The sequence below is a fragment of the Lithobates pipiens genome, unplaced genomic scaffold, assembly GCF_037356315.1.
Source record: "Lithobates pipiens isolate NorthernLeopardFrog02 unplaced genomic scaffold, aLitPip1_a1.2 Scaffold_27, whole genome shotgun sequence".
Classification (NCBI taxonomy): Eukaryota; Metazoa; Chordata; class Amphibia; order Anura; family Ranidae; genus Lithobates; species Lithobates pipiens.
The window spans coordinates 68,460,323-68,482,188 of record NW_027507788.1 but is presented as its reverse complement, the minus strand read 5'-3'; the positions used below and the strand labels follow the sequence as shown (position 1 = coordinate 68,482,188).

General features: G+C 45.6%; 1 protein-coding gene across 2 annotated transcripts in view; it reads right to left on the bottom strand.

Moving 5' to 3' along the window:
- Positions 1-12,472, bottom strand: part of CNOT3 (CCR4-NOT transcription complex subunit 3) — a 292,476-nt gene extending 280,004 nt beyond the window's left edge. For both annotated transcript variants that reach the window (XM_077457069.1, XM_077457070.1), the window contains exon 1: positions 12,229-12,472. In XM_077457069.1, the coding sequence (XP_077313195.1) occupies positions 12,229-12,388 (160 nt within the window). In that variant the 5' untranslated portion in view covers positions 12,389-12,472. The remainder of the gene's footprint in view (positions 1-12,228) is intronic.
- Positions 12,473-21,866: the final 9,394 nt, after the last annotated feature.

Here is a 21,866-nt window from a genome sequence, read left to right as displayed (position 1 = left end):
TTTTATGTCACACTGTATTTGTCCAGCGGTCTTTCAAACGCAATTTTGTGGGAAAAAATACACTTCAATGAATAAAAAGAAAAACGAAAAACAGTAAAGTTAACCCAATTTTTTTGTTTTAATGTGAAAGATGTTACGCCTCGAGAATCGTGATCTATCTTCTAAGCAAAAAAATTGTGATTCTCGTTTTAGCCAGAATCGTGCAGCTCTAATTCTACTACTCCTTAATATGGCGATACCATATGTGTGAGATTTACACAGCCACATACAGAGTCTCAACATGCAGGGGGCACCGTCAGGCATTCTAGGAGCATAAATTACACATAATTTCCTCACAACCCATCACACTTTTGAAGGCCCCTGAGAACCAGGACAATGGAAACACCCACAAAATGACCCCACTTTGGAAATAAAAAACCCAAACACATACTCTGAAGCATTATGAGACTTTTAAACATGTCATTTTTTTTCCACGTTTTTGAAAAATGTGGAAAAAAAACAAAAATGCATTTCTACACATTTTTATGCCCCCCCAGGGGCGCTGAGGAGGATCCACTGATAGGCACTGTATTGGCACTAATGGGCACTTTAGAGGCACTGTACAGCACTGCTGCGGCACAGATGTGGCGCTCCTGGGAACTGCTGGGCTCTGATGGGGCACTCCTTGGCACTGCTCCGCACTCAAGCAGCCTCATGCTGCAGCTTAGAGTAGAGAGAGAACCGGAGAGGGCGCGTTTGTTGACAGCGATTTCTCAAGCGCGCAGCAGCGCGATTCTGGGAGGGCATCATTGTACACCCTGCCAGAATGATCCGACTGCGCTGTAGTAGTCATTCGGCTATGGCCCGGTCAGTAAGCGGTTAAGAATGGTGCCGCACCCATGCTTCAGCAGAAGCGAGGGACTACCATGGGTGCAAAAGCCTGGGCAGGCTGTAGTTCAAATTACTGCAGGCAGCTCTCAGAGTGTTGAACATTGCAGAAGCCGGAAGCAACATACATACTAGGATTGTTGTCAACATGTCTGAAAGGTCCTGTCTGCTTCCTGCAGACTGCATTGAAGCTGAACTCCAAAAATAGGCTGGGTACACAAGTTTCTTTTTCGTTCAAACCAATGAGCTGAATGGAAAACAAAAACAAAAACTGAGGTCCCCACACTAACTAAGCGAGGTTAGTGTGGCAATCTACCAAACTATTGTGTTCTGACACAGGAACGGATAGGATGTTGGTTTCCAACATGATCATTCGTGATCGGACAGGAAGCTGTACGTTTGTCAAACCAACTGTTTTCGGCCCATGTGTACCCAGCCTTCACAGATGTATAGACTCATCTATTGTGCTGAAACTGCTTACAGTGATTTCACTTCATGCTGTGAGCTTCTCACACTGAATTAAAAGCTGCAGGATTTCAGATTGAGCTCACCCCATTTCCTTTTTCTACCTTTTTACCTTGAAATAATGTTCAGGTGTAAGAGAAAAAAAACTGTTAAAATTATTATATCTACAGTACAGCTCCCAGTAAATTAGCTACAGCACAATGGCGGTAGTGAAAGAATGGCCGCTTTAAATACTGATGGCATGTGGAAGAACATCTATTAACATGGTGCTCAAGGTAGTGTCCTCATACATTGGAGGGAGGGCAGTCAGAAGAATGAAAAGAACGACCCCTTAGAGACAAATATTAGTGTCAGTGGTCACTTATGTAAAAAACAAAAGAAGCTTCTCTGATACTATGTCCCTCACTCCACCTAGTGCAATTGGAGCCAGAACTATGAGGGCACTAACAGACCCGTCAGTCAATCTCTGCTCAGTGCTCCAAGAATCCCTAGAAACCTCTGGAGGAACCCTAGAGACTTTTTACAGAACTCTGGTTGAGAAAGGCAGATCTAATATTTTCCTCTCCAGTGTCTGGCCCACCTCTGATTCATTGGATAACATCCACCCAATCAAGGCATTTTGAGATTTGCATAAATATTTCCAGGACTGAGCCTATTGCTTGCCACAGGACTGAGGGTTTTTGAGAGGCACACAGAGAGTGCTGTTACTGCAGATCCTCATTTACCCCTTTTTTGTATATACTGGCATACGACTTTTGAAAACAGGCTATCTCCCTGACAAGACTGTCTTGTAATGAGACCCTTCCCAACTAGGCACAGCAATAAATAACTTACAGATCATCTAACACTTGCTCCCCAATAAAAAAAAAAAAAAAAAATAGGATTTTTATAAAGCAGCTCATCTGTAAAATCCTTTTCTTTGAGGTACATCACAGGACACAAAGCCAAAGTATTTACTACGTGGGGTATAGGACACGTTCGGGTGGACACAGGCATGCCCTAAGACAAAAAGTGCACTCCCTATATAACCCCTCCCACTACTGGGAGTACCTCAGTTTTGTATCCAAATGATACACGTGTATATCAAAGTAGGGAGGGACCCCTGTGTCCCGTGATGTACCTCAAAAGTAAAGGATTCTACAGGTAAGCTGTTAGAAAAATCAAATTTTTTTTTAACGTACATCACTTTAAATAGACCTTGACCGCTCTCACTACATCAAGGGAATGTAGTGACTTCTCTTTCCTAGATCGAGGCTCTGGGAAAAAAGAAGGCAAAACAATACCCTGGTTTAAAAAAAAAAACGATCACTACCATTGGTAGGAATTTAGGATGAGGCCACAATACCAACTTATCCTTGTGAATAATCAAATATGGCTCTTTACAAGAAAGAGCTACCAATTCCGATACCCTTCTGGCAGAGGATATGGTAACCAAAAATATTATCTTTCTCATCAATAGAACAAAGGGAATATTCCGTATAGGCTCAAAAGGCTATTTCTGTAAAGCCGATAAGACTAAATTCAAATCTCAGGGGTTCATGGGTGTCCTGACGGGAGGATTAATCTGCGTTATCCCCTGAATAAACCAGAGAGTGAGAGGCTGTTGAAACAATACTGATAAGGCAGAGACCTGACCCTTGATAGTACTCAAGGCCAGCTTAATTTCCAGTCCCATCTGCAGTAATTCAAGGATCCTACCTATGACATACTTTCTGGGGTGCCAACCCTGGGATTCACACCAGGAGACATATACCTTCCAAACTCTATAGTATGACTCTGGAGGCCGGCTTCCTAGCATTAACCAAAGTAGCTTCTACTGAAGGAGATAACCCATAGTCTTTTAGAATGCGGGTTTCAATAGCCAAACCATTAAATTAAGCATTTGTAAGGTAGGATAGAATACCGGACCCTGCGCGAGAAGGTCTGGCCACAACGGCAGGGTCCCCTATCGCTATCTTCATGATCTCGGCAAACCAAGATCTTCTGGGTCATGCGGAGGCCACCAGAATCACCTCCTTCCCTTCAGGTCAGGTTTTTATTTGCTGAGGATATAGCAGCATCAATTCCTGGAATCCCCCATTTCTTATAGAATTCCTCCTCCATAGGATAAAGTATAGAAAACCTTTTTAGAGGAAAAATGTTTATCTGGGTGCTCCCCCTCAGAATACATCAGCTTTTTTTAGCTTTGAATGGATAGGAAAGTCATCCACAGATTGGGGAGGCTTTAGTTATCCCAAATAAGAGGTGGGTTCAACCACAGACTGCGCTACAGGCAGTAAGGGAGTGTACCAACAGTCTCTTGTGAGGCTGCTCCCCCCATATTAGGATCTTCGGAAGAGAAGTCATCAGCCTCTTCCTGATTCTTTGAAAGAACTTCATGACCTCCTGCCCCTTGTTCCCAAACATGAGGGTCCTAAACAAGGTACGGGGATCTGCTACACATGGGCCCATTGTGGGAAGTGAACATAGCATCAATTTTCTGTTCCAAGCTTAAAATGGTACAAAAAAAAACCTCCTGAGTGATATATATATATATATATATATATAGGGGCTGAAGTGTCTAGAGCTGCTGCAACACCAGTCCCCCCTGATGGCTCTCTCTGACCGGCCGCATCACTCAGAGGAGGATGTCATTTTTTTTAGACATGGATTTAGGCTGTCCTGAATCTATCAATCCTCTAGAACCCTTTGAGGTGTGCCTTGTCCCCATTCAGATCATAGCCTGATGCACAAAGCAGAGGCACTACCGGAAGGAATGCATACACTGCTAGGTCTATAGTCAAGCACAATTGCTGCTTTTAATGCCCAGCCTGATGCAGCAGTAAATAATGTGTCAAAGGAAATGCCTGTGTCACCAAACCTGTAAATGCCACCTCTTTGCTAGTGTCCCTCCACAGCCTACAGTAGCACACAATGTGCTTTTATAAACTTGCCTCCTCGTGTTTGGGTGTCTGAGAACGCCGATGCCGCTAAGCCCCACCCGTTGCCTACGGCTCCATTCACCATTTTAAAATAAGGGTTTTCCCGTGCGAGCGGCGGATTACAGGTCCTCTTAGACCTACTGAGAGAATCATGGCGTTGGGGGTGGGGGGGGGGGGTGGGGTGTATTTACAAGCCGCCAAGCTGTGCGCTGATCGCGATTCCTCTTTTTAAAAAAAAAAAAAAAAAAAAAAAAAAAAAAAAAAAAAAGAATTGAGCGCTTCTTCCCGGGGGGAGACTATCAGCATAAGGGACGATAAGCAGGGATAAAATTCACCCCCCCCCCCCTCAAGCTTACCGGAGGACCTGCTGTTCGGCTGGAGGAAGAGGAAGCATTTCAGTTCTCTGACACAGCGCTGTTTCCAGCATGAGGTGGTGAGTGCTCAATACAGCCCCCAGTGGTGACACATAGGCATGACAACATTTTATGTTAAAGGAGACATTAATAAGAAAAAAAAAAACAAATAGAAAAAAAAACATCATTCTTAGAAAACTCCACTTATCTTTCCCACCGCAGGGCTTAATGTGGTAAACCAAAAGACCTAATCTTCACCCTTCACGTTGGGTTCCATTAAACCTTCAGGAGCAGGGGATCCTAGAGGAAACCCGCAATCCTGGACCTGCAACAGCACCCTGCCAGTAAAACTTTATGACCTTACTACCAAAAAGTACTGGATCCCAGTGTCCAGATCTCTAAAAAGAGAAGCATTCACAGGCAAAAAATAGGAATTTTTGTACTCGCCATGAAATCCTTTTCTCTGAAGTTCATTCACAGACACAGCACCTTTAATCTTGACCTTAGGGTTATATCGTCACCTTCAAGAGAGGACTAAGCAGAACATGTAAAACACAGCAAAACTGCAAAGCACCACACAGGGGGTGGTTCTACTGGCTATAACCCCTCACTCTGCTTACAGCAGCTCAGTTTATCAAAAAGCAATACAAAACTTAGATAGGAGGAGTGAGGTCTGTGTCCATCAGTGAACTTCAGAGAAAAGGATTTTACGGCGAATACAAAATTCCTATTTTCTCTTTTGTTCTTTGACAGACACAGCACCCTTAATCTTGTCCTTAGGCAATTCCCCAAGCAGTGTAAAAAACAAAACAAAAAAAAAAACACAAGGGGTGGGGAACAGCAAGAAAATAAACTCCACCCATAACAACCAGAACTCAACGGAGGAGTTGCAACCTTAAACAGCCGCCTGCAAAACCTTGACCTTAGGGTTATATCGCCCCTTTAGGAGAGAACTAGGCAGAAAATGTTAAAAACAGCAACACTTGCACAGTACCGCCCAGGGGGTGGTCCTACTGGCTATAACCCCTCACACTGCATCCAGCAGCTCAGTTCATTAAAAGCAGTACAAACATAAATAGGAAGGGTGGGTGCGGTGTCCGTCAAAGAACTTCAGAGAAAAGGATTTTTTACGGCAAGTACAAAAATCCTATTTTCTCTATCATTCATCGATGGACACAGCAGCTCTTCTTGACCTTAGGGATGTTCCCAAGCAGTGTCAAAGAAACGAGGGGTGGGAACAGCAAACAAAACTAACTCCACCCATAACAACCAGAGCTCCTCAACGGAGGATTTGCATCTTTAAGCAGCACCTGCAAAACCTTGCGGCCGAAGCAAGCATCCGAAGATGCGCTCACATCAACCTTGTAAAATTTTGTGAAAGTGTGAATGGACGACCAGGTCGCCCGCCTTACACACCTGGGTAACGGACGCTTGATGTCGGAAAGCCCAGGAGGCACCAAATTGCCCTGGTCGAATGTGCCGTGACAGGAAAGGGGGGCAAGCTCCCCCTTAAGGCATAAACCTGAATCACGATCTGTCTGATCCACCGAAAAATGGTGGCCGATGAGACCACCAGGCCCTTCTTCGGACCAGCCACAGATAGAAACAGCAAGTTCGACCTTCGTAAAGGAGCCGTAGCAGATACAGCGGCAAAGCCCGGACCATATCCAAGGAATGCAAAGCAACCTCTTTGGGATGCGACAGCCGAGGACATAGGGACGGAAGCACAATATCCTCATATAGCTGAAAGGCAGAAACAAAGGAAATGGCTGCGGACGCAGCACTGCTTTAACCTTGTGAAGGATCAAGTAGGGAGACTTGCATGACAAGGCCGCCAACTCAGAAATCCTCCTGGCAGATGCAATAGCCATAGAAAGACTACTTTCTGAGAGAGAGAGTCAATAAGGGAATCTCCCTAATGTTTTCAAACGGCAGTTTCTGAAGCACGAGAGCACCAGATTCAAATCCCACTGAGGCAGCTGTGGTCAAACCGGAGGGGCCACATGTCAAACCCCCTGAACAAACTTACTCACCCAAGAGCGAGTCGCCAAAGATCGCTGAAAAAAAAAAAAAGACAGCCAAAGACGATACATGCCTATTAATGGTGCTTATTGAAAGTTCCTGATCTACTCCCCGCTGCAAAAACAGCAGGATCCCTGAAACTGAGTATGTACACGGACGCCACACCAGCTCCTCACACATGGAGATGCAGGCCTTCCACATACGATGATAAATCTTCAGAGATGATGACTTCAGTACCCTCGACATAGTGGAGATTACCAAATCCGACAAACCTCGGTCCCTTAGCACTGTAAAGCAGGATGACGTATTGGACCTTGCGACAAAAGGTCCTCTGATTTCGGTAGATGCCAAGGAACATCCGCCACCATTCGTACCAAGGACACCGAGGCCAACCTGGGGCAATCAATCACGGGAATCCCCTCAGCCTCCAGACTGTGTAGCAGACGTGGTAGAAGTCTGAGTGGGAGGGAAGGCATAAATCAGCCGATAATGCCCCCATGGCGCCACCGACATGTCTCACGCGTCCACCCATGGGTCTCTTATACTGGCCACAAACCTCTGTACCTTCCGATTGAGCCGAGAGGCCAAGAGAGCCACATCTTGTGTGCCCCACCTTAGGCAAACGAGACAAAATGCATCCGGATGCAGCGACCATTCCCCTTGGTCCAGCATCTGACTTAGGTAGTCCGCCTGCCAGATTTCTATGCCCAAAATCTATTCAGCCAACAGAGCCGGCACAGGCCACTCTGCCCCCGCAGGATGTAAGCGACCTCCAAAGCTGCAGCTGAGCTCCTTGTTCCTCGCTGATGGTTGACATATGCCACCACCGTGGCGTTTTATGACTGGATCCTGACCGGACGCCCCTGCAGCCTCCTTGACCATGTGGAGAGGTACCGTGTGATCGCCCGAAACTCCAGCACATTGATCGGCAGACGGTATTCTTCCTGCTTCCAGCGACCCTGGGCCACCTGTACTCCCCAAACTACCCCCCATCCAGTCAGGCTGGCATCCGTTGTGATCCCCGTCCAATGGAGAGGAAGGAACGTCTTCCCGGACCGAAGGGCCGAAGACCTCAGCCACCAGAGAAGGGAATCTGACTAGTTGACTCACCTGAATTTGACAATCCAGGTATGTCGGAGATTTGTCCCATCTGGACAGGATCTCTTTCTGCAAGACTCGAGTGTGGAATTGAGCATACGGTACAGCCTCGAAATTGGCTACCATGAGACCCAGAACTGGCATGCAAAAACGCAGCGACGAACACCTGCGGGACACCAACAACTTCACCGCAGATGTCAGCGTCTACAGTTTGTCTGAGGGGAGAACGACTGTCGCCTCCGAGGAGTTCAGAATCAAGGCCAGGTATTTCAGGCGTTGAGTCGGCACCAACACCAACTTCTGGAGGTTCATCACCCAACCAAACTCCCGAAGAGTTTGTATGGTGATCGCCACATCCTCCCTTAATTCTGAGATGGAAGCCACTCTCAGGAGGTAGTCATCCAGGTAACACACGATTGCGCTCCCTCGTTGTCTTAGCAAGGCCAGAATTGGGGCTAGCACCTTGGTGAAGACCCTTGGCGCCGTCGCTAGGCCAAAAGGGAGAGCTAAAAATTGATAGTGCTCGTCCCCGACCGCAAATCCTAGGCTGATGCCTGCCACATATGGGGACATGCAAGAATGCGTCCTTGATGTCCAAAGATGGTAATAAATCCCCCTGGCGGAGTGCAGTGATCACAGAGCGAACCAATTCCATCCTGAACATTTGTACTTTCACAAAGCCGTTGAGGGCCTTGAGATCCAGGACCAGATGGACCCCTTTCCTTCTATGGGACAACAAACAGATTGGAGTAGAATCCCTGAAACCTTTCCGGCGTTGGTACAGGTACCATCACCCCGCACTGCAGCAGGTCCTGAACTGCCCCAAAAAGGGCCTCCAGACGAGCCGGAAAAAGATGAAGGTTGGAGGGAAAAAATCTGTTTGGCTGACAAGAAAGAAACTCGATCTTGTAACCTGATTAAACCAGTTCGCAGACCCACTGGTCGGAAAGAAGGGAGGTCCGCCGAGCTGCAAACTCCTGAAGGCGACCCCCCCCCCCCCCCCACCGTGAGTCAGGCGGGGCAAACTCTCATGCGGCAACAGATTTGCTTGCAGGCTTGTTTGGCCTGGATAACCAGGAACGCTTTTGTCCCTCAGCGGGCATGTTGTTGTACTGGGAACGCTTACCTGGTGACCTGGGCGGACGAAAAATCCACTTCTGAGCAGAAAAGGAGGGCCCTTGCCTTCGGTGTGGCTCTTTACGCTTTGGTTAACACTGGCCACAATGCTGTCCCCAGCACCGTAAACATGGACCAGGCAACTACCTCAGCCCTTCTGTCAGCAGGGTCCTTGAAAGCAGAGGTCCCTTACACCAGAATCGTGGTTACCTTTTAAACTGGATACTGGGGGGGGGGGTCAACAATCAGAGGAGATGTCAATTTTTTCAGGAAACTCTCCTCAAAGGTGTAACGCACCGCCATCCGTCTCGGGACCGAAAAGGCCCAATGCGGGCTTCCCCACTCCTTGTAAATAAACTTATCAAAATAAGCTGTGCGGGCAAGCTTGCGGGACCCAAAAAGGACCAACACCTCTGTAGATGCCCCCGCCATATCCTCCATGTTTAGGGTATCCCGCACCGCAGTGATAAGTGCTCCTACTAGCGCTTTTTGATGTGCAGACCCGGAGTCATCCTCACTGTCCGAACGGTCCTGGTCCACATCCTCTGAAACATCAGAACAGGGGCCACCTGCCACAGCGGGACCGAGTCTGAATCAGAGCTCTCCCCAGAAGACGGTGGGGGCATATTTCTCCCCCTTGCACCCACACATCGCTTCTACCCTGGCAACAAAGGACTCCAAGAACGCCGATAGAGCGTCCATAGGCACCGTAGGTGCAGGAGAACCAATTGCAATAACAGGGATGTCTGGGGAAGAAGTGCCAGCTTCTGACACCATGCTGACCCACTCCCACCTGTCACCACTTAGGGACCTTAGGCAAGTCACACAAAAACATCCATCCCCATCTAGCTGTCATAGACTAAGGGGCGCAGTGTCACCAACATGACCCAGGTACCGTGCTGCGACCGCCCGCTCTCCCCTGTGTCAGCCACAAGGTGTTCTGTGTAAGTTTTGTGCTGTTCCAGAAAGAAACAGCCATCCAGCGCTAGAGGTAAAACAAGCTGAGACTACTAGATAATGGCCGCCTCAGCAATAAAGGTCTGAACGCCGGGAAAACGGCCGCCGGACTTGCAGAAAATGGCCGAATAAGAAAAAACTGTCTGTGGCTATAGAAAAATGGCCGTGATTTCGCACAGTAGATGCCCCACACGGCATACACCCTAGATACCCCCCACCCAGAGGACCCGCGGCCAGGTACATGCACCGTACCCCCCATGCCCAGTCACACAGCGGCCCATAGAATGGGGGGAGGGAAAGGGACACAGAGAAAGGGAGAGGGAGAGATCACCTAGTCTACCTCCCAGGGAATGCCCAGCTGCTCCATCCTGCCGAGACGGGTCGAACCATTACCCCTCCTGCAGGGACTGCTGGACGCATTCCACTGACAGACCCATCACCCGAGCAGTACGGGGTGGCTGTCGGCCACAGCACAATGACATGGACAGCAGTAGCCCCCGGAGCACACAGATCATTGGCCGCCCCTGGATTAGATGGGAATTGTTTTGGCCGACCCAGCGCGTAGTTAAGGTCTGCTCACGCTAGATGGCCAGGCTGGGTGACAAGCTCGATAATACAGATACTAGTAGGCTGTTGATTGTAGATCACAGGAATAAAAAATGCAGAAAACTGAAAAAAATCAGAGGACCAATGGTCCCCACCGGGTGCCAGGTCCTTCTGCACTAGGCAGAAAAAAAACTGAGCTGCTGGAAGCAGAGTGAGGGGTTATAGCCAGTAGGACCACCCCTTGGGTGATGCTGTGCAGTTTTGCTGTTTTTACATGTTCTGCCTAGTCCTCTCTTGAAGGTGGCAATATAACCCCAAGGTCAAGATTAAAGGTGCTGTGTCCATCAATGAACGAAAGAGCAACCCTGTTTCTTCAGACACGAGGCCCGAGTACCATTCAATTCGGCCAGAAGAGACACTTTGAATGGATCTGGTTAACATGGCTCCAGGGGAGCTCAGCACAGCACATCTTTACTCGTGACTAACACCTTAGACACTGCCGAAAAAACGGAGGTACTCCCAGTAGTGGGAGGGGTTATATAGGGAGTGCACTTTTTGTTTTAAGGCGTGCCAGTGTCCAGCACCTGAAGATGGCCTATAACCCACTTAGTAGCTAATATGGCTCTGTGTCCCGTGATGTACGATAAGAAATATATATTACATTTAAATAATTTACCTGTCCCCATTGATAAGATTTCCCCTCTTTGCGTCTTCTGATATCATATTTTTCTTCCACCTTTCAGATTTTTTTCTTCTATTTTTCACATAAGGGTGTCCATTTACAAAAAATTGCTGGATGAATGTCAAACACTTACAGAGTTGTACTCAATTTTACCCATAATTTCTCATAATTTTCTAACATGATTATTTTCTCTGATCATCAGCTCCATCTAGTTGCCACAGTTTATTTTGATTTTTTTTAAACTGTAAATCAGGAAAATAACACATTATGGCCACTAGATGGTGGTGATGATGATCATAAGAAAATTATTATTAGACAAAGCACAGGGAAAATTTGTTCTGGTTGGGTGAATGCTTGTGACACTTGTCCAGCTAATTTTATAAAAAGTAGTTTATGTTTTTTAATAATGTTATAATAGTCCTAATGTAGCTTAAAAAATATTATGCAATAAAATGTATAGAAATATTCATACCTGTACTAATTAAAATATTACTCTGGGGCCAAAGCAACTATGGGCTTTTTATTTACAATAGGAATGTAAATAGCTTAAAAACAATATATTTAGACAAAGTTGCTAGGAGCTGCTGTTGCAGACTTGTTTAAGGGCTCATGTACACAAAAGTAAATACAACAGTAAGGGCGTACAGCATAAAATATGACTATTTTCATTACCCAAAAGCTTCAGCTGGTGCATAATGCCATTAGGACTGCATCTACAGAATACATTGTACGCAAGAATATTTCTGTAAACATTGGTAATTGTGTTTGCAGGCTCACCTTTATGGGCATCGTTTCCAAAAAGGGGAGGTGGTATGCACAGGAATTTATAGCCATATGTATTTGCCTGTAAACACAAGTACTGGTGTTTGTAGGTATATACCTGCATACAGTGTATTTTGGTAATACGGTTCTAAGGTCAGAATAAGATAAGCACTGTATGCCCAAACATGTATTTGTATGTACGCACATGTATCTTTATGCATATTTCTTTCAAGTAAGGAAGAGAATTAATCTTCAAAAACAAGTTGGGCCAGAGTAAGTCCCATATTTACATTCTAAAAAGTTCCCATGAAGTCTATAGGCTCAAAATTTCAGTCAAATTTCTGTGAATGCATTTAGTTCTAGATCTACAGGCGGGTCACTGGGTAAAACACATGTAGGAGAACAAAAAGAATGAAGTCACTGTTTTTTGGACACTTACGAATGTCTTCTAAATCAAGGTCATCATACAGGAATTCATTCTCTTCAAAATCAGGTTCTTGGGAAGAATCCACGTAGTATTCTACATCATCCTTAATCTTCCTGATGGCGTCCACATTGATGGAGTCATTATCCAACATTCGCAGGATGGTTTCTAGCATTCGAATGTGATACCTATGCTTCTCTATATGCCGCTTCAAGCCCTCGATCCTGTCCTGCTTCTGCTAATACCGGTATAGAGGGTGCCATGGAAAACAGAAAGTACACAACACAAATAAATACCCTTCTCTAAAAAGGGCCACTTAACATTAATATACATCGATCCTGTCCTGCTTCTGCTAATACCGGTATAGAGGGTGCCATGGAAAACAGAAAGTACACAACACAAATAAATACCCTTCTCTAAAAAGGGCCACTTAACATTAATATACATTCTAACGTGGACTGAAATCATTTGACTTTGAGAAACTTGGCTAGAACTGATCAGCTAGATTCTTCTAGCTACCATTCACAAGGATTGTCTGCATTCATTAGGCAGCCAGAGACCATGTCATTTTTGATCAGTATTTGGGTGAAACATAGGATCTTTATACAAGGGTAACAGCTTTTTAGTTGGCTCCATTGAAGGACACAGGGATTTTAAAACCCCCATGGTATACTGCTGCCTACAGGAGGACTTAGACACTGCCAAAAAAAAAAAAAAAAATGTACAAAAAACAAAACAAAAAAGAAAACTACAGGCCTAATGTTAAGTATATCTCACCCCAAGCCCCCCCCCCCCCCCCCAATCACCAAACAGACAGGTCTCACTTTAAAGCAAAGCAGTACCAAAAGCCTGAGAGAAAAAGGAGTTTACGACAAGCAAATCCTATTTTCTCTTTTCATCATTAAGGGACAAAGGAATTCTGAAACCCTTCAGAAATCCAAAGCAGTCCAGCTGAGGGGTGGAAAACACCACCAAAAAAAGAGAACATGTCCAACAAGAACAAAGGTCTGTCTATAGCTCAGAGCCACATGAAGAACCGTACACCAAAAGATAGCATACGATGAGGCAGAAATATCCACATGCCCAAATGCAGATTGAGCACTCATGTTTAGTGGAACAAGCCTTAGCTGGAAACACCCTTAAACTAAATTTGAACAATCATTTGTTGCAACCACCTAGAAATCATGGCTAGCAAAGCCCCTCCACTGAATCATTAGAAACAAAAGAGGATCCCAGCTTTCTAAAAAGAAAGCCACGGCGGAGCAAAACTCAACTCGAATTACATCCAGGCAATGGAGAGATCTCCAACCTAAAGACTGGAGCTGGACATAAAGGTCAAATGCCCAGGTTAAGATGAAAAGCAGAGACCTTTTGGTTGATCGTGCTGAACGGTGGAACGCATGCCAAACAGCCAGTGTGAGCCTGGAGGCACCATTGATGCAGATACACAAGAGTAGCCCCAGTGCTGGGTTAAGGCACCCATACATGTAAGCAGGCATTTGGCTTTGGTTTTTATTTATTGTTTTAATAAAATAGGGTTACACTATTGGTTTCCCTTTAAGATGTTTTCACATACCCCACTCATGGTCTTGCAGAGGAGGGATTCATATCAAAAGCAGTCTTCAATATTGAGGAAGTTTAACTTTGCAAAAAAGCGCTCTTTGACCTTTTTAACTAAAGAGGGTCATGTTTATCTGGCAAGTGGAATCAACTTATGGAGGACTTTGGGTGTATAATTAACATTTGGAGATGGATTATTCATTATTGATGCCATATGGAAGCTATCCAGATTAACAAATTGATTAAGAATTTGTGGCATCACAGATTGGTACTGTGGATACGACACGTTTATAAATAATGCCACGTCCCAATAATTTGGAATATTAAAGGATGGATATTTGGATGATGGACTTTGTAGGCATATTAAAAATAGAATCAAAAACAAATACATAAAATTTCATATATTCACAAAATGCACCTAGGAGTGTAAATAACACACCATCTACATACAAAAAGAGTATTACTGAGAGATTTGGAAGACCAGTTTACTCTAACAGTAATGAGAAAATTTGAAGCGGTAATGTGTCATATAAACACTCAGCTCTACATGCTGCACGTATTCAATACACGCTTCTTCAGGAGCTTGTGGCGTATTCTATGAACGAAAAAAATTAGCAATTAAGTTCATAGCATTCTATGTGTTAATTACATTTATGGCTCGGAGGTCGGGTGAATGCGCAGTAGAGCCTGGCCTGGTGTGTGAACGTCATATCCGGCAGAGCGGACTGACGTCTCTGCTTGGACAGTCGTACAAAAAGATGTCCTGGGCTGGCGTCTCTCCCAGCTGCTCTTACCCTGTGCGGCGCTGTCATCTGAGCGGTGCGCTCCAGGAAACGCAACTCCTTAAAGAGGGATTCCACCAAAAAAAAAAAATATTAAAAGCCAGCAGCTATAAATACTACAGCTGCTGACTTTTAATAAATGGACACTCACCTGTCCCGGGTTCCAGCGATGCGGCAGCCGAGGCCGATCGATCCCTCGGCTCTCGGCTGCTGCCGCCACCATTCTAGGTGAGGGAATAAGGAAGTGAAGTGAATCGGCTTCACTTCCCGGTTCCCTACTGCGCATGCGCAAGTCGCGCCGCGCAATAGGAAATCTCTGCGCTGTCACTGGGACCCGTGTGTGTCCCAGCAGACAGCGCGGCAGGGCAGGAAATGGCGTAGACTCCCACGGGAGTCTATGCCCAGAAGTGGGTGTAAATACCCGTCTTTGACAGGTATCTCCACCCCCCTCCCCCTGAAAGGTGTCAATTGTGACACCGGAGGGGGGGAGGGATCCGATCAGTGGAGGTTCCACTTTAGGGTGGAATCCCGCTTTAAGGTAATTGCCCCATGTTGGAGATGCTATTTTGAGCGGACCTCAAAGCCCAATAGCCAGAGACATTCTCTGACTATATGCACTGATAAAGCTCCTTTCTTGTTATATTCCCTTAAACAGATACCCATCAGGGACCATAACCCCTTGAATTACTGAGCTTTCATGTGATGGGAGGCTTCTCCGAATTGATTCAACCTGTACTTGTTTGGTTGTCCTGGATGCAATCTATCTCCTGTGTCAGATATTACTAATTACCCTAGAGTATCTGGCATGAGGCGGCTTTATTAGGTGAGACAATGAATATTTCTTATTTCCTCCTCTTTTCCCTGATAACCTCTTCAATTATGTAGCATTGAATTTATAATATCTATGTATATATACAGACAACTTCAATGTGTGACTTGAAGATCTGTTTTCCTGAATGTCCATCAGGGCTGAGGCTATTACTCTCCGCTCAGCTTACTCCTCTCTTTTTTGATAAATGTAACTTTATTTATATGCTGACGAGCTCCCCCTATTCTGCCCAATCTTCTAACAATTTAAATGTTACATCTGTTACCATAATTCCCATACCCCATGCTCAGGCTTTGTGTGCGTCTTTGTGGTATGTTTGTGTGTGGGAGGGGTTTGGCTGGGGATGGCGGTGTGAATTTACTAGGTTCACTGAGGCAACTGTATTATATGTTAATGTTTAATAAATACATAGAATGTGATGAACTTAATTGCTAATCTTTTATTTCATAGAATATGCCACAAGCTCCTGAAGAAGCATTTATTGAATACGCACAACACGTAGAGCTGAGTTTTGATATGACACACTACCTTTTCAAATTTTCTCATTACTGTTAGAGTGAACTGTTTGGTCTTCCAAATCTCTCATTAATACTCTTAATGTATTAATGTACAGTCATGGCTCGAAAATTATTCGCACCCCAGAAATTTTTCCAGAAAATCAAGCATTTCTCACAGAAAAGTATTGCAGTAACACATTCATTCCCTTTGTGTGTATTGGAACAAAAACAAAAAAAGGGAGGAAAGCAAAATTGACATGTCACAAAAAATTCAAAAAATGGGCTGGTCAAAATTCTTGGCACCCTTTCAAAATTGTGGATAAATAAGATTGTTTCAAGCATGTGATACTCCTTTAAGCTCACCTGGGGCAAGTAATAGGTGTGGGCAACATTAAAAATCACACCTGAAAGCAGATAAAAAACGAGAGAAGTTCACCTAGTCTTTGCATTGTGTGTGTGTGTGTGTCACACTAAGCATGGACAACAGAAAGAGGAGAAGAGAACTGTCTGAGGACCTGAGAACCAAAATTGTGGAAAAATAACAATCTCAAGGCTACAACCCCATCTCCAGAGATCTAGATTTGCCTTTGTCCACTGTGTGCAACATTATCAAGAAGTTTGCAACCCATGGAACTGTAGCTAATAATTGATGAAATGTTGCAATGCAGGATAGTCCGGATGGTGGATAAGCAGCCCCAAACAAGTTCCAAAGAAATTCAAGCTGTCCTGCAGGCTCAGGGAGCATCAGTGTCAGCGTGAACTATCCGTCGACATTTAAATGAAATGAAACACTATGGCAGGAGACCCAGGAGGACCCCACTGCCGACACAGACATAAAAAAATAAAAAATAAAAACATGACTACAGTTTGCCAAAATGTACTTGAGTGAGCCAAAATCATTCTTGGAAAACGTCTTGTCGACAGAAGAGACCAAGATAGAGCTTTTTGGTAAAGCACATCATTCTACTAGGTTACCGAAAATTTAATGAGGCCTACAAAAAAAAGAACACAGTACCTACAGTGAAATATGGTGGAGGTTCAATGATGTTTTGGGGTTGTTTTGCTGCCTCTGGCACTGGGTGTCTTGAATGTGTACAGAGCATCATGAAATATGAGGATTACCAAAGGATTGTGGGTTGCACTGTAGAGCTCAGTGTCAGAAAGCTGGATTTACCTTTAAGATCTTGGGTCTTCCAGCAGGACAATGACCCCAAACATACGTCAAGAAGCACCCAGAAATGGACGGCAACAAAGCACTGGAGAGTTCTAAAGTGGCCAGCAATGAGTCCAGATATAAATCCCATTGAACACCTGTGGAGAGATCTTAAAATTCCTTTTGGGATAAGGTACCCTTCCAATAAGAGAGACCTGGAGAAGTTTGCAAAGGAAGAGTGGTCCAGAATTCCGGGTGAGAGGTGCAAGAAGATTATTGATGGTTATAGGAAGCAAATAATTTCAGTTATTTTTTCCGAAGGGTGTGCAACCAAATATTAAGATAAGGGTGCCAAGAATGTTGACCAGACAATTTTTGGAGTTGTGTGACATTATCTCCAATTTGTCTTTTTCCTCCCTTTTCTTGTTTTGTTCCAACACAAGAAAAGGGAATAAACGTGTATAGCAAAACACGTGTTACTGCAATACTTTTCTGTAAGAAATACTTGATTTTCAGGAAAAATTTCTAGGGTGCCAACAATTTCAGCCATGACTGTATGTATATGGTGTGTCATTTACCCTCCTAGGTACATTTTGTGAATATATGAAGTTTTATGTAATCGTTTTTGAGTCTATTATTGTAATAAATATATTTTTAATATAACTGTGTTGTGCCTATATTAACAAATTGCACACATCATAGGACCTACGGTCCCCATATGAGCATCCCCTCACATTTCATTCATCACTATCTAAAGCAGGGGTCTCAAACTGGTGGCCCTCCAGATGTTGCGAAACTACAAGTCCCATCATGCCATTGCCTTTATGAGTCTTGCTCTTAACTTTCAGCCTTGCAATGCTTCATGGGACTTGTAGTTTTTCAACAGCTGGAGGGCCACCAGTTTGAGACCCCTGATCTAAAGTATACATACCCATCTAAAGCCTTGTACACACGGTATGATTGTTGGCCAACCGAGCATTTGATTTTTGTCAAAAAGAAGTGTGCCAGGATCTTGTCTTGCATACTAAAGTTAAACAATTGTCATGCCACAAACGCGAACGTAGTGACATACTATGAAGAATTTCAGCTCTTGAGCACCACCCTTTGGGCCTCTTCTGCTAATTTCGTGTTTGTGGACCATCGATTCCAAGCATGCGTGTTTGTACTTGTGTACTGACCATACAAAAATCTGACGTCAAACAGTTGTCTGCCAAAAATTGATTAGCCTGCCATCCAAAATTTGTTGACCGAAAATTGTACAATTGTCAAAAGGAGCGCACTAACGATAAGATTTTAGGACAACAGTGTCGACAGACAATCCCCTGCCAACATTTGTATCATGTGTATGAGGCTTTGGTCAGGGGAGCAGCAGGTAAAATTCACTTATTCATATATTGGCACGAGGTATAATTTCTTCCCGGAGACCTCCTTAGAAAAAAGGCCTAAACTATATGCAGGACCAAAAATGGGTTCCATGCAAAATGAGGCCACCAAAGACATGCGCCCAGCTGAGGTGATGGCTACAAGGAAGAATAAAGAAAAAACTTGTAAGGACGTAAGGGTAGAGAGAGTAATGTTTCTGAAATGTTCAAATTTTAGCCTTTGTACCTAGAAAAAATTGCATTTTTGTAATCACCGTAAAAATCCTTTTCTCTGTAATTCACTGACCGACACAGCTCCTCTCTGTAACTAAATGGGTTTGTTAGCCTGCCATTGGGAGAACTAGGCAAAAATTGTAACACTACACAGAACTTTAGTGCCGCTCCAGGGGGCGGCCCTGTGCTAACAACCCTCCCTGCTCCCAGGCAGAACTCAGAACGTCAACAAGCAGTATAACGTAGAGAAAAGGAGGGGTGGGTGCTGTGTCGGTCGGTGAATTAGAGAAATAAGGATTTTACGGTGAGTACAAAAATCCTATTTTCTCTTATATTCATCGACCGACACAGCTCCTCTCTGTAACTAAATGGGACGTCCCCAAGCAGTGCCAAACGAGGGGTGGGAAAAAAAACAGCACTAAAAACTTCATCCACCATGGCAAGTGGGAAGTAGTGAAACGGGAGAGATCCCCAACACTGCAACCTTTTTGCGGAAGTAATGCAACAGTGTATTAAAAGTACTGCGTTTTTATCGAAAAACCAGGAAAAAATAACTCAATTGCAACTACACGGCCGCCTGCAAAACCTTGCGGCCAAAACAGGCATCAGCCGATGCACTGGCATATACCTTGTAGAACTTGGTAAACGTATAGACAGACGACCAGGTCGCCGCCTTACACACCTGAGCGACCGATGCTTGGTGTCGGAAGGCCCAAGACGTTCGGATAGCTCTTGTAGAGGGGGCCGTGACTGGAAAGGGGGGCACCTGCCCCTTCAAGGCGTAGGCTGGAGATAGTAGCAGACAAGATCGCCATACCCTTCTTTGGACCAGAACCCGAAACAAACAGTGAGTCTGACTTCCAGAAGGGAGCCGTGGCAGACAAGTACACCTTCAGAGCCCCAACATCGAAAGTGTGAAGGGCCACCTCTTTGCGGTGCTTCGGCTTAGGACACAACGATGATAATACAATGTCCTCATTGATATGAAAAGCCAAAAACGCCTTCGGTAGAAAGGACGGTTGCGGCCGCAACACCACCTTATCCCTGTGGATGACCAGATAAGGCGACTTGCATGACAAGGCCACCAATTCCGAAACCCTCCTGGCTGAGGTGATGGCCACTAGAAAACCACTTTCTGTGAAAGGGTCAACAGGGGAATCTCCCTGATATTCTCAAACGGCGGCTTCTACAGCGCCGACAACACCAGGTTCAAATCCCATGGGGGTAACAGCGGACGCACCGGAGGGACTACATGTCGAACCCCCTGAACAAAGGTACTCACTAATGAGTGAGACGCCAGGGGTCACTGAAAAAATAAAAAAAAAGGACAGCCAAGGCTGAAATTTGCCCCTTAATGGTGGTCAGCACCAATTTCTGGTCTACTCCTTGCTAATATGGATATGGAAAAGGAGTGCGGATGCCACAATTTCTCCTCACATGATGAGATGTAGACCTTCCCGGTACGATGGTATCTCTTCCGTTTAGATTTCTGCACCCTCAGCATAGTTGGAATCAAGTGCGATAGACCCCCGTTCCTCAGCACCTGGCTCTCAATAACCAGGCCGTTAAAGCCAGTGATCGTAAAGCAGGGTGAAAGATTGGACCTTTAGATAGGAGGTCCACTTGTAGCGGCAGTCGCCAAGGAGCGTCTGCCACCAGACACACAAGGTCTGCGTATCAAGGCCGCTGAGGCCAATCTGGGGCAACCAGGATTGCTGGAATCCTCATGGCTTTGACTCTGCGAATCTCGGCAGGAAGAAAAAAAAAAAAAAAAAAGGAAGAGCCAAAAATTGATAATGGGCTTCCCGACAGCAAAACGCAGACATTTTTTATGCCGAAGGCATATGGGTATGTGCAGGTACGCATCCTGGATGTCCAAGGATGCCAGGGAGTCCCCTTGATGGAGTGCAGCGACTACTGAGCGAACCGATTCCATCCTGAACCTCTACACTTTTGCAAACTGAGGGCTTTCAAGTCCAAGATCGGACGTACCCCTTCCTTCTTGGGAACCACAAACAGATTTAAGAAGAATCCCTGGAAGTGATCCGGAAGAGGTACAATCACCCCTCGATTCAGCAAGTCTCTTACAGCCCTCTACAGGACCACCCGGCGAACTGGGGACAAGGGTATGCTGGAGGGGAAGAATCTGTTTGGCGGCCAAGAGAGGAACTCTATCTTGTAGCCTGTGGAAATCAGATCGCAGACCCATTGGTCGGATAACCGGGAGGACCACCGGGCTGCAAACTCCCGAAGGCGACCCCCCACCCGAGACATGGGTGGGGGCAAACCTTCATGCGGTAGCACTTTTGTTTGCAGGCTTGTTAGACTTACGGTTCCAGAGACGTTTTTGACCGTCCGTGGGCGTCCTGTCGGGCTGGGGACGTTTGGTCGAAGTACCGGGCGGACGAAAAAAAGCCGCTTGTGAGCGGAAACAGAGGGCACTTGCCTATGGCGTGGCTCCTTAGCCTTCCTGGCCTGTGGAAGTAGAGTACTCTTTCCACCAGAGGCATTTTTAATAATGTCATCTAATGAGGTTCCAAAGAGCCGGTCGCCAAGATCAGTCAGGGCTTTCTTGGATGCCTGGTCAGCAGACCAGTATTTTAGCCAAATCAGGTGCCTCAGCACCACAGCTGACACTGAAGCCCTGGATAACAGAGGGAGAGTATCCAGGGTCATGTCACAAACGTACTTAAGGCCTTGCACTAGTTGGTCTGCTAGGTCCACGCAGACAGGGGAGGCATTTTGCTCTCCCAATTCGCGGTGCAAAAGTTTTACCCAGTCGTTGTCGGACACCAGTGCGGATGCCAGTACAGGTAGCACGGCTGACCCCACAACCGTAAAGGAACGAGCCACCGCCTCGGCCTTCCTGTCCGTGGGATCCTTGAACCTGGATACTGGGGGTCCACGACCGGAGGAGCCGACCACTTTTTGAGAAAGCTTTCCTCAAATGGCTAACGCACCACCATATATTTGGGGACCGCAAAAGGTCCGTTGCGGGCGACCCCATTCCTTGTAAATTAACTCATCAAAATAAGTCAGATACGGGAACACCTTAGGTGAACGTGCAGGCTTGCGGGACACAAAAGAGACCGGTACATCAGCAGAGGGATCCGCTGGCTCCTGAATCTTCAGGGTATTATGCACAGCTGTGATAAGTGCTCCAACTAGCGCTTTGTCACGGCAGGACCCGGACGGGGACTCATCCTCACTGTCCGAACGGTCCTGTCAGCATCATCT